This window comes from Pseudonaja textilis, chromosome 6 (assembly GCF_049901715.1).
Source record: "Pseudonaja textilis isolate UNSWEBS1 chromosome 6, rPseTex1.2, whole genome shotgun sequence".
NCBI lineage: Eukaryota > Metazoa > Chordata > Lepidosauria > Squamata > Elapidae > Pseudonaja > Pseudonaja textilis.
In genome coordinates, this window is record NC_141995.1 from 7,891,930 (window position 1) to 7,904,706 (window position 12,777).

General features: G+C 43.5%; 1 protein-coding gene across 3 annotated transcripts in view; it reads right to left on the minus strand.

Moving 5' to 3' along the window:
• Positions 1 to 12,777, minus strand: part of CCDC158 (coiled-coil domain containing 158) — a 61,813-nt gene that overhangs the window by 20,431 nt on the left and 28,605 nt on the right. For all 3 annotated transcript variants that reach the window (XM_087935767.1, XM_087935766.1, XM_087935765.1), the window contains 5 exons: positions 9,626 to 10,108; positions 7,780 to 7,969; positions 5,312 to 5,464; positions 2,273 to 2,385; positions 780 to 938 (listed from right to left, as the gene is read on the minus strand). In XM_087935767.1, coding sequence (XP_087791893.1) covers positions 780 to 938; positions 2,273 to 2,385; positions 5,312 to 5,464; positions 7,780 to 7,969; positions 9,626 to 10,108 — 1,098 coding nt within the window. The remainder of the gene's footprint in view (positions 1 to 779; positions 939 to 2,272; positions 2,386 to 5,311; positions 5,465 to 7,779; positions 7,970 to 9,625; positions 10,109 to 12,777) is intronic.

Here is a 12,777-nt window from a genome sequence, read left to right on the forward strand (position 1 = left end):
AAACCGTATTCAACTCCATATTAGAGTCCTAGTAACAAAGTTTTGGGGCAGCAGGAATATATATACAGTAGAACCTCTGGTCACGACCATGGTTCGTTCCATAACTTTAGTTGCAACCTGATTTGGTTGTGACACAAACCTACTGTTGGAAATTTGGTGCTCACAAAAAAAAAAAAAAAGGTGTGAAAGGGGAAATTGGCTGTGAAAAAAAAAATGTGAATTTTTTGGTTGGAACCCGATTTGGTCATGGTCAGAAGCATTCATGATGAGAGGTTCTACTATGTATTTGTCCATACACATTTGTCAGTGCTCATCTGTATATAAAAACACCAACAAATGTATTTATTTCTGTCAATCTCAAGAGACGTCTGAGGCAAGATGAGGTCCCAAAATTCAAGATGGCAGCCATGACTCCATGATCAAAGTCCCGCCTTCGACACGTTAAAAAGGAACGGGACTTTGATCATTCAGTCGGGCCCTCCATCTTGACTGTTTTTTATTTCATCCGCAGTTCTTCTATGGGACACTCTCTGGTTTTAAATACTGTGCGCTAATCCTGACTTTTTTTAGTCTTGAAATTTTGGACCTGGACAACCTAGAACTACTAATAATTTGTATAATAATGATGACACAGTACTGTTAAAGTTAAGATTACTATGTGTAAATGGTAGAAAAGAACAATAAAAATTATTATAAATAAAATAAAATAAAATCATCTTTATTTTTATTTAGAAATAACTTTTTTCATAACTATGCATAGATGGGTTAAAGAAACTTACTTTATCTAGAGCAGCTTCCATCGTCACCAGTTTGTCTTTCAAACGCTTATCCTGGGACTTTAGGATTTCCAACTCTCCAGCCAATTTGTTGTTTAAAGCAGCCATGCAGCCCAGCTCTTGACTTAATCGGTTCCTCTCTTCTTTCAAGTAATGCTTTTCCTGTTATAGGCAAGATAGGGGGGAAAAAACACTGCATAACCAGCTTGCAAAATCTTGAACAAGGAACAGATAAAAATATGCCCATTCAGCCTACTGCACAAGGCAGTTGTGAAACAGCTTCTCAGTGAAAGTTGTAAGGATAAGCGGTAAAAATATTTGTGCATGGGCACGCAACTTTCTCCTCAACTGATGTGGTTCAAAAACTTTAATTAATGTTTGTGAGTCACCTTACTGAAACGTTACACTGAATCTTAAACTACAGCTTAATTATGGTTAGTGAAAATTAATCCATTCCATCGGTGGAAAATTAATCCACTCCAATGAAATTGATTTGTTTTCTACTAAATGTGAGTAAAATTAATTTTTTCACTTATTTTGCCAACCCAGATGGTAATCTCTTAGTCAGATTAACCATCATAAATTGACAAGGCAAATCAGTGTTTCACAACCTTGAGAATTTTAAGGGGTCTGGATTTCAACTCCCAGAATTCCCATGGCTGGCTAGGAAATTCTGGGAATTGAAGTTCAAACACCTTAAAAGTGGCCAAGGTGGAGAAACACTAGGATAAATTAAGGTGTGCTTAATTTAAAATGGAGGAAAACTCTCTGTAACGCTTTGCTTAGCCCTATCTCATCTCTGGCTCATTCATTTTGGAAATATTTATTCAATTTTAGAAGAAATAACTTCGCAGTTATAGTTCAGGTCAGGGTTCTCAACCTGCTGTCTACTCTATATGTGGGGGGGTATATTATCACAAGGGGCCCACAAAGACTTGAAGAATTTTCCCCCCATCATTTAATGACCCCATAATCCTTTGCAGGGTGGAGTCTGGGCACCTGAATGGAGCTGAGTGTTTACAGGTCAGATGCCCTTCCTGTCACCAATGCAGAGTTTTGCAGCAGATATATGCTCCTTGTGCCAGGAGAGAGAAATATCTGCCTCTACCTAGGACTGAGCTCACAGTCTCTTGATTGTGAGGCGAGAGCTCCCTCTCTAGCCCACAGCACCACTCAAAGACTTGTAGAAATGTTATGCTTTAAATCTTGAGTTAAGTCTTGCGGGGTCCATGGCCGTAGTCCATGGCCACAAAAGGTATTTCATTGGGGTCAACGGGGAAGAAAACGTTGAGAATCACTCGTTAAGCTCTTTGGAGAAAAGCTATATGTATAGAGGCTGTGGTAAAGGCTTGTGGCAATTTACTAGCGCTTCATATGTTTCATTCTTTCAATCATATTGTAGGCAGATTTGAACCCATAATAATCTTTCAACGTTTGGCCTGAGGACTGTACTAGGCTACATTTATCACAGTTCAATCATTCAGCAATTATTGGACCTTAGTTGCGTTCGTCATTGCTTCCTCCAAGAACTTAATCTTGCTCTGCAAAGCATCGATCTGCCCTCGCTTGGCCGTAATCTGCTTCTGCATCCCCATCGCAACTTTCATGGCTGTCAAAGAGAAGATGTCCAAGGCGTGAGTGGAAATTTGAACATTCTTGGCACAAGATTTTTTTTTTTCCCCACGAATGAAGGCGAATGTAGTACGCGTCCCGGGATAATGTTGCAGGATCCAATCTGGGTCGGTCACTGGGAAGATACGTTTCGTCTTCTGAGCTTTCAAATTTTTGCTGGAGTCCATCCTCAGAGATCTTCTCTGTAGCAATCTAAGTGCTTTGGGCCATTCTGTGTGTGATATGTATATGGCGACTGTTGTGTGTGGCATTTTAGATGTTGATTGGGCTATTAAGTTGCTGGCTGTCATACCGTCAAGCCCTCTCCTTTTAAGTATTGGATACGCTGATGGTAAATCAGCACTCCTGTTGATCCATGGCCACAAGGACAAATTATGCATGGTAAAGATTGCTTGGAGATGGGAGGTACTTCCAATGTGATCCACTGGATCCCCTGCACAGATTGCCCTTGTGACTATGTAAAACAGACAGGGAGGAAGCAAGCTAACCACCAGATTGCAAGAACACAAGCGAGCGGTCAGACGAACTCATTGGTAGCCTCACACTGCAATGAACAAGACCATACATTCAAGGTTCCAGCTACTAAGATTGTCGGACGAACAGGGACAAAAACAGACAGGGAAGTGATTGAAGCCTGGGAAACGGGCCCCTCATCGGTCAACCGGAGTGCAGATTTACCAGCAGCTTATCAAGTACTCAGGAGGGGTGGGCTTGGCAGTACAAGGAAACTACAGCCAATGACTTAATAGCCAGCCATCGACACCCTAATCAATATCTAAAAAGCCACACAACAGCAGGTATCATATACATGCCTCGCACAGAATAGCTCAAAGCACATACACTGCTAGGGAGAAGTTCCCTGAGTCCAAAAGCTCAGAAGACAAAACCTCTGGTTCCAGTAACCAACCCAGATTAGATCCTGGAACAATTTTTTCAGCACAGAAATAGCCTCATACAATTCGAGACAATTATTTTTTTTCTGATGAGGGGAACAGGTCTGTAGTTTTAACCTAGACATAATTCTACATCAATTTTGAATTTATAAATCTACCATCACTTGAAGGAACCTTCACTCTTTTTAAAATCAATGAGTACCATTCACTCCAGCAGAGAATGGCAATGCCTTTTACAGTATTCTCTACCCAGAATAAAGATAAATTACATTGCAAGTGTCCATTTATTATATATCTATATGTGCCAACTTATAACCCTTTCGTGAGGTTTGTGTCCATTTATTATATACCAACTTATAACCCTTTCGTGAGGTTTGTCTGTGGTGACTCTTCCCCAAGGAATGCTGGGAATTGTGGTTGAGTGAGAATACCAAGAAGTCTTTGCTACATATCTCTGTCTACCCAAACAACCACAATTCCTGCTTTTATTGGAGAAAAGGAAAGACACCAATTTCAAGTCTCTAATGACCATTATTAACTAATGCTCATTGACTACAGGTAATTCTCAACTTATGATCAGACCACTTCTGATCCTTACGATTTATATTGACTGTTTCCTAATATGATTTGATTGCTTATTGTACCCTGTGACTATCATTAAGTGTCGTACCTTATGATTTTCGACTCTTGACGATGTATCTTTTCTTGTATGTATACTGAGAGTATTTGCACCAAGACAAATTCCTTGTGTGTCCAATCACACTTGGCCAATAAAGAATCCTATCCTATCCTATCCTATCCTATCCTATCCTATCCTATCCTATCTGATCCTATTCTATTCCATTCTATTTTGTGAATCAAATCATTCTTATAATCTCAGATGAAATGCTCTGATCAGGTTTGATGGTGTTCATGTGAAAAATCGATTAAAATTAACAGGTTTAACCATTCTACCCCATGCAAAAGAAGGAAAGTAATTGTCTGAAAGGTGTTTTTTAAAAAAAAAAATTCAAAAGGCAACTGGACTTTCTTTGTTTTTTCTGGAAGACATTTCCCTTCTTGTCCAAGAAGCTTCTTTGGTTCCGACTAAATGGTGGGGAATGGAAGGATTTATATTCCTTGCAGTCATCTGGTCATTAGCGCTTCCTCTGAGAGCCGTTGAGGCCACTTGGAGGTTTATCTGCGCCCACAGGGTCCCCTGAATCCTGTAGTCTGCAATTTTTTTTTCCTGGACATCCCAAAGTGCATAGCTAAATGTCTCTGGAGAAGGAAAGCACCTTTGGAACAATCATAACCTGAGAATCCCAAAGGTGCTTTTTCAAGTAGCAACTGGACTTTCTGTTTTTTTTTTCCTTTGAAGATGTTTTGCTTCTCATCCAAGAAGCTTCTTCAGCTTCTTGGATGAGAAGATGTCAACTCGTAAAGCCTTCCTATGCTTGTTTTTGAGTTGTCGTAAGCAGGAGGGGGGGGAAGCCCGAAGGAGCATTAGGGAATTAAAACTAGAAGTACATTCCACACTTATCTTACAAAGTTTGCAGCTAGGCTACCTGATCTTCTGCCTGCATAAATCCATCATTGGAGAATTTAATTGATGACAACCAGCCTGTGAACTGTTTTGTTAGAGAATCTAATTTATGACGCACCCGGGGGGAGGGGAGAAACAGGATCACAGGTGACCCATAAATCACATGTGTCAGAGTTGGCTTCATACAGGTTAATGCTGATATGTTGCTCCTAATAAATCTTTTAGATTCTTTTGAAGCTTGGCTCGAGGCTCATGATTTAATTAGGGCAATCGCTGGAACACTGACAGAAGAAGCTTCTTGGATGAGGAGGGAAACATCTTCAAAGGAAAAAAACAAAGATAGTCCAGTTGCCTCTTGAAAAAAAAACACCATTGGGAGAACCACGACCTGTGGATCACTGAGAATCTCCAGAGACATGATGACCCGAGAATCTCCTCCGCAGACAAGAAAAAATAATTCTATACAACGAAAGTCGCACCATTACCATGGCCATCCGAGCCCTCCATGGTCTTCAAAGTGGCCCTGGTTTGCTCCAGTTCAATCTGAGCAGATTTCAGCTGCATTTTCAGTTTGCTCACAATGGCTTCCATCTCTTCATTCTTCTCTCGGTAGTCGTTCTTGATGATTTCTGCTTCCTCTGCAGCGAAAGAGAAACAAATCGAATCCAAGTCACGCTGGGCTTGTGTTAGGCTATAACCGTGGTGGAATAAAACCCAACTCGCCCGCTTGCTTGATAATGCAAAAACACAATTCACATTCGTGTGACAACGTTGTGATGCGTGCAATATCACTTGCTCCAGGGAGGATGCCCACGCATGGGTGAAAGTGGGGAGGTTTCATTTTAAGATGGTCAGACACTGAAAGGAGTAAGAGAAACCTACTTGAGCCATCTAACCAGATAACAGGTGGGAAAACCAAAATTGGGGGGAAATCCAGCGCTGAGAATTTAATCAGGAATGTAAGGTTTCCTTCTTAGGTAGGCGCATTCACAAAAAATAAGCAGAGAGGGAAGAAGTCTTCATTTTGTCTTCTGAGGTTGGTGTATGTTTTTTTTTCTTTGAAGTTGTTTGAAGCAAGATAGTAACAGAATAAACAGAGTTGCTGGCAGAGGCACCATGGACTGCTAAGGCAATCCTAAAAGCTAATGCACCCCTAAGTTGTATTAACAGAGGGATACAATCGAGATCAAGTGAGGTAACTAATACCACCCTACAAAGCCTTAGTAAGACCACACCTAGAATACTGCATCCAGTTTTGGTCACCACACTATGAAAAAGATGTTGAGACTCTAGAAAAAAAAGTGCAGAGAAGAGCAACCAGGATGATTTGGCGACTGGAGACTAAAACTTATGAAGAACGGTTACAGGAACTGGGCATGGCTAGTTCTAGTGAAGAGAAGGACCAGGGGAGACATGATAGCCGTCTTCCAATATTTGAGGGGCTGCCACAGAGAGGAGGAAGGGGGTCAAGCTATTTTCTAAAGCACCTGTAGGCCAGACAAGGAATAATGCATGGAAACTGAATAAGGAGAGATTCAACCTGGTAATAAGGAGAACTTTTCTGACAGTGAGAATAATTAATCAATGGAACAGAAGTTCCCTTCAGGAAGTTGTGGAAGCTCCATCACTTGAGACTTTCAAGAAAGACTGGACTCCCATCTGTCAGAAATGGTGTAGGGTCTCCTGCTTGGGCAGCGGGTTGGACTAGATGACCTACAAGCTCCCTTCCAACTCTGATTATCAGTTATCTGTTATCTGACTGGTCCTTTGCCAGTTGTGCAGGCTGGATCTAAGCATCCCCCAGGCCAGATTCAGCCGGTGGGCCTTGAGTTTAACACCCCTGATCTAGTGAATTGGGGAAGCAAACATTTGAAGCAGTGAAGCTAATAGCAGGATTGTTCTGTTTTATTTCATGCATCGAGACTGGGTAAAGGTGGGTTTGAGCGCATGGGTATATGTGTTTGAGATCCCGGCCAATCCCCTGGTTTAACCGTGACTTTGCTTTCACTTTTTACCTTTCAACTATCTTCTCCAGCTCCGTCCTTGTTATATATAATAAGGATTTAACTTCTTAATGGAGCTCACGGGGCTTATTCTAGTAAAGGAAAGCCTTTCGCATAGGTCAGACGGCTGAAGGGAAACGGTTTGCTTCTTGCGTGAACTGACTGATGGCCCCTCCCCTAACTGGTGATCTCCAGGAAGTGCAAGAAGGGTACAGCAGGGTTATGAGCGAAGGATTTGCAGATCTTTCTTGGAATCCCAAGTCAATTACTTAGGAGATGTCAATCAAAGCGAGGAAAGAGCGGACAGGAAAAAGGACATTTGAACTGATAAAGAGTTTCATAAAAGAGGCAGGTCTGAGAAGAGAGAGGGAGAGAAGAGAGGAGAGAGAGATCTCATATCAACAATTTGGTGTTTGATAAAATCAGAATTCCACACCCTGGTAATAGCACAATTTGATAGCAATAATAATAGTGCTTAGACTTACTGTATATACCACTCCATAGTGCTTTTACAGCACTCTCTGAGTGGCTTACAATGTCAGCATTTTGCTCCCAACAATCTGGGTTCTCATTTTATCCATCTCGGAAGGATGGAAGGCTAAGTCAAGCTCCGGATTAAACTCCGGACTGTGGGCAGAGTTAGCCTGCAATGCCACCTTCTAAACACTCTGCCAATTGGATGTCTCCCCTAAATCAGAATCCCACAATTTGGACATCTTTCTGGGTTCCCCTTCACGTTTGGGAAACGTAAACCCTGCAATCCCAAGTACCCCCTAGGGAGATGTTTCTCAACCCTGGCGTGGACTTCGACTCCCAGAATTCCCGCAGCCGGCTCAAGGATTTTGGGAGTCCAAGTCCGCACATCTTAAAGCTTGCCAAGGTTGAAAAACCCGTGTCTCGGGGATCGGAGAATAAAGACTCCAAGAAAGAGCGATGAAATTGACAAACACCTGCGAGGGCGCTGAGCTCAATGCGGCTGGCTTTGATTTCATTCACAAGTTCTTCTCGCTCCAGTTTCATCTCTTTGAGGATCCGCAGCCTTTCCGAGCACACGTTCATCAGTTTCACCTTTTCTAATTCCATGTCGCTCAGGCTGGCCTCCAGTTCGCGAATCTGGCTGTCCTTCTTCTCTTGCAAATTCTAGGTTGGGGGAGGAAAAAAACACACACACACAAAAGAAAGGTCCTGTTAAGCTGATTTATAGACACTTGGAAACATGGAGGCTGATTGGAAAAATGGCTTAATGAGGAAGCGGAACCACGTGGGTTTGTGGTCCTGGGCAGCTGACCAGGTGGAGTTGAGAGCGGGGAGTAGTTATACTTTATCTTGGGCTTTGCACTTGAGCTTCCTGTTCCTGTGCAAGAACAGGCATTCTATTGGCTGTTGTAGAGGGTCATAGCTGGCTCTGTAGGTTGTCTGAGCTCTCAGGTTTGGTAGAAGTTTGGACGCTGATGCAATGCCCTTCAAACTTGGCAAGTTTAAGACTTGTGGACTTCAACTCCCAGAATTCCTAAACTAACATGACTGAAGGAGGAATTGTGGGAGTTGAAGTCCACAAGTCTTAAAGTGGTCAAGTTTGAAGACCCCTGCCTGAGGAGGCTGTACAATGTAGTGAGCTCTGTGGCCCGTGGGTTAATCCTATTATGTCCTGGAGGGTCATGTCTTAATCCCATCATCCAGGAGCTGAAGGTCTTTTGTTTTTCTAAATAGGATGGCCCAGTCTTTCTTAATGGGCAAAAAAATATCTGCTGGGGGCTATTAAGAAAGGTGGGGGCTGTCTTTTTCTGTCTCCAAGAGCATATTTCTCCATTCCTCCTTTAGGGAAATATAATTATTCTGCCTTTTAAATATTTCTCAAAATATTTCATTCTAGCTAAGAGAAGGGTATCTTCCCTCATTATGCACGGCCATCATCTCAAGTAATGGTCATCACGTGGGTAGAGTTAGATAAGGGACAGTGGCTCTCAAGTGGGGGGTGGACTTAGTTTGCTTGTGACTATGTAGGGATTCTAGGCTGAACCCTCATTTCACTCTACCTCCAGATTCTGCCGTTCCTTCTCCCACATCTCTGTTTTCGTCCTGAACAATCTCAATGTGGCTGTTTTCAAGAATGGGAATGGTGAAAGGCTTACTGCTTTAGTGCAGTGCAATGACTGCATGGCATCTGTCAAAAGACAGAGCCATCAGCCAAGGAGAAGGGGATAGAGTTAGTGTTTCCAGGACCAAGTGATACCCTGTGGTCAGTAGAGGGATTTAATTTTTTTTTACTACCAGTTCTGTGGGCATGGTGTGGCTTGGTGGGCATGGCAGGGGAAGGATACGCCATTCCCACCCCACTCCAGAGGAAGGATACTGCAAAATCTCCATTCCCTCCCCACCCCACTAACCTGCTTTCCTGTTCCGTTCTCCTGTGCAGGGCAATAAAAGAAGACCCAGCTGATCAACTGGGACTCAGGAGGCAGAGAATAGATGCGGGCTGGGGCCAGTCAGAGGTGGTATTTGCCGGTTCTCTGAACTACTCAAAGTTTCTGCTACCGGTTCTCCAGAACTGGTCAGAACCGGCTGAATGCCACCTCTGCCTGTGGTTTTCATATCTCAAAACCAGTGGTAGTCTACTGCAGGTTGTCCTCGACTTACAACAGTTCATTTAGGGACCGTAAAATGGGGTTTATTTAAAAAGTTTCTCGCTTAGCAACAGAAACATCGGGCTCAATTGCAGTCGTAAGTCTAGGACTCCCTGGGATCAAAAAGAAAAATGCGTCTTTCAGCAGAGGCAAGGCAGTGAAAGTAAGGCACCTTCATTTCTTGGAGTTCCACCTTCTTCTCGCCGACTTCTTTTATGAGCTGAGACTTCTCTGTCTCCATGGAGCCAGCTGTCCGGCCATGTTGGCTTACGATCTCGGTCATGCTCTCGATTTGCTTCTGGAGGATCTCAATCACCTTCTCCTTCTCCACCAGCTGCACCTTCAGGGACTCGCAGTCGGACTGCACGTTCCGCAAGAGATCGCTTTCACTTTTCAGTTGCTGGAACTCCTCCCGTTTGCTATCCACCCGTCCGCGCAGCTTCTCGATCTCATCGTTGGTGCGTTCGATGACTCTTTCCTTCTCCAGGTGGGAGGATCTCAGTTCAGCGATGACCCTCTCTGCAGAATCCAGGCTTAATTTCCTTTCGTTCAGATCTTGGACAGTTTTATGGAGCTTATCTTTGGTTGAATTTAGCTGGGCCAAGATAGCAGATTCCCTCTCTAGGCTGTCGTTCCTCTCTTTAATTGCAGACATCTGGAAAAGGAAAGAGACACTGTTTTCCCCAATGCTTTCACTGCAGCGAAGGAGATTATTCCCAAATGGAACAGAACTAGGAAGAGGAGCGGCTTAAGGGAAACCTGGTTTCTGGCCTACAAGACTTGGGAGACACAAACCACCACTCTACTCCTCACAAAGGCCTTCTCCATGGTGGCTCCCTCTCTCTGGAACATCATTCCCCCAGAGATTAGAATGGCCCCCACTCTAACACTCTTCCGGAAGGTACTGAAGACCTGGTTCTGCCAGCGGGCCTGGGGAACCCAGAATAAGATGGAGCCCATTAAATGGCTCATATGATCTGCTGTTGCTGAGGTGGGAGATGGGGAGGGGGAGATTTTATTATATTAATTTATTTGATTCTTCTTACTCGTTTTACTGTTTTAAATGTGGTTTTATACCTTGTAGGCCGCCTTGAGTTGCCATGGGCAAATGGGCGGCAATATAAATCCGATCAATCAATCAATACTAAAAAAAAAATCGTAATAAGTAGACCAGGCTCAGAGATTGTCTCTGGACCACATGACCGAGGGAGCCTCATTTCCTTAATCCTACCACCACTGGCTAATAATTTAGAAGAGAATAGAGCAAAGGTCTTCAAACTGGGCAAGTTTAAGACTTGTGGACTTCAATTCCCAGAATTCCTGACCTAACATGACTGGAGGAGGAATTCTGGGAGTTGAAGTCCACAAGTCTTAAAGCTGTCAAGTCTGAAGACCCCTGGAACAGAATAACAGAATTGGAAGGGGCCTTGGAGGTGATCTAGCCCAACCCCCTGCTTAGACAGGGAACCCTACACCACTTCAGACAAATGGTTATCCAATCTCTTCTTAAAAACTTCCAGTGTTGGAGCATTCACAACTTCTGGAGGCAAGTAGTTCCACTGATCAATTATTCTAACTGTCAGGAAATTCCTCCTTAGTTCTAAGTTGCTTCTCTCCTTGATTAGTTTCCACCCATTATTTCTTGTCCTGCCTTCAGGTGCTTGGGAGAACAGCTTGACTCTCTCTACTTTGTGGCAACCCCTTAGATATTGGAAGATTGCTATCATGTCTCCCCTAGTTCTTCTTTTCACCAAAATTTCTCTACTCTAGATGAGGTTCTGCAGTAAACCTTTTTTGGTGTGTGTGTGTGAAACCAGCTGAAATTTGCAATCCTCCTTCAACTGGGGAACGTACCAGAGTCCTGCCATAATTCTTTCTCTCCACCTATGTACATAATCAGCATTTTAATAATAACCGGGAGACTGGTAGCGTCTCTCCTAACTCACAAAAACTCACTGATGTGGCAGCTAGTAAAAGGGTTGGAGCATTCTCCTATCATGCCAGCACAGGTAGTCCTCAACTTACAACAGTTCACTTAGTGATTGCTCGAAGCTGATCGTTTGCATTCTTTTGCACCTCAGTGGTGCAAACAGGGGTGGAGCCATCTTGGAACTGTTGAAAGGACTATGTTGTAGATTGGAGAAGGCCATCTATGTCAAAACTGAACAGGCCTCCCTCAACAAAGCGGGAGGGATACAACATCACCAATCTCTAGTCTACAAAAAACATCCTTTCAACAGTTCCAAGGAGACTCCACACCCATTTGCACCACTCAGGTGACCCTGAGAACATGGATAAACCTCCAAGTGGCCTCAAGGACCCTTTAAAGGGAAGCAAATGACCAGCTGTCTGCAAGGAGTATCAATCCTTCCATTCCCCACCATCCAGTCAGAGCTGAAGAAGCTTCTTGGATGAGAAGTGAAACGTCTTCCAAGAAAAACCAGAAAGTCCAATTGTCCCTTGGGAAAAAAACACCTTTGGGACAACCATGACCTGGATGGCTGAGAATCTCCATAGATATGAGGCAGTGGCCTTCAATCTTCTGGGTACCAGGGACCAGTTCCGTGGAGAGAAGTTTTCCCATGAACCGAAGTGGGTGCGGTTTTGTGGGATACCGATGGAGTTTTGCTTTCTTGTGCGGCCCAGTTTCTGGCATGCCATGGCCCGGTACTGGTTCACAGACCGTGGATTGGGGACCCCTGCCATGAGAGCATCGTAATCTTCCACTGTCCTTTCTTCTAATATTCTTAAACACAGAGCATGCAAAATAATAGCAAGAGCACTTAGACTTATATACCGCTTCCCAGTGTTTTACAGCCCTCTCTAAGAGGTTTCCAGAGTCAGCCTATTGCCGCCAATAATCTGACTCCTCATTTTACCCACCTCGGAAGGATGGAAGGCTGAGTGAACCTTGAGCCAGTCAGGATTGAACTGCTGGCAGTGAACAGTGAGCTGGCCTGCAATACTGCACATTCTAACTACTGCACCACCACGGCTCATACAAGTAGTCCTCAACTTATGATCACAATGGAGCCTGCCCATTATGGTCATAAGTCACAACCATCATAAAGTGCGTCAGCCATATAACCAATTCCATTTTATGGCCGTTTTTGCCACGGTTGTTAAGAGAATCACCAGGATTGCTAAGCATATCTCCAGCCGTTAAGCAAATCCATTACTCGTTATGCCGAAAAACTACCCCTATCAGTAGTATCCTTCTCATCTTCTCTACTACCCCCATTGGTGCAAAACTCACTTCACAAATGTCTTACTTAAGAACATAAATTGCGGTCATACGTCGACTACCTGTATTACTAGTATCCT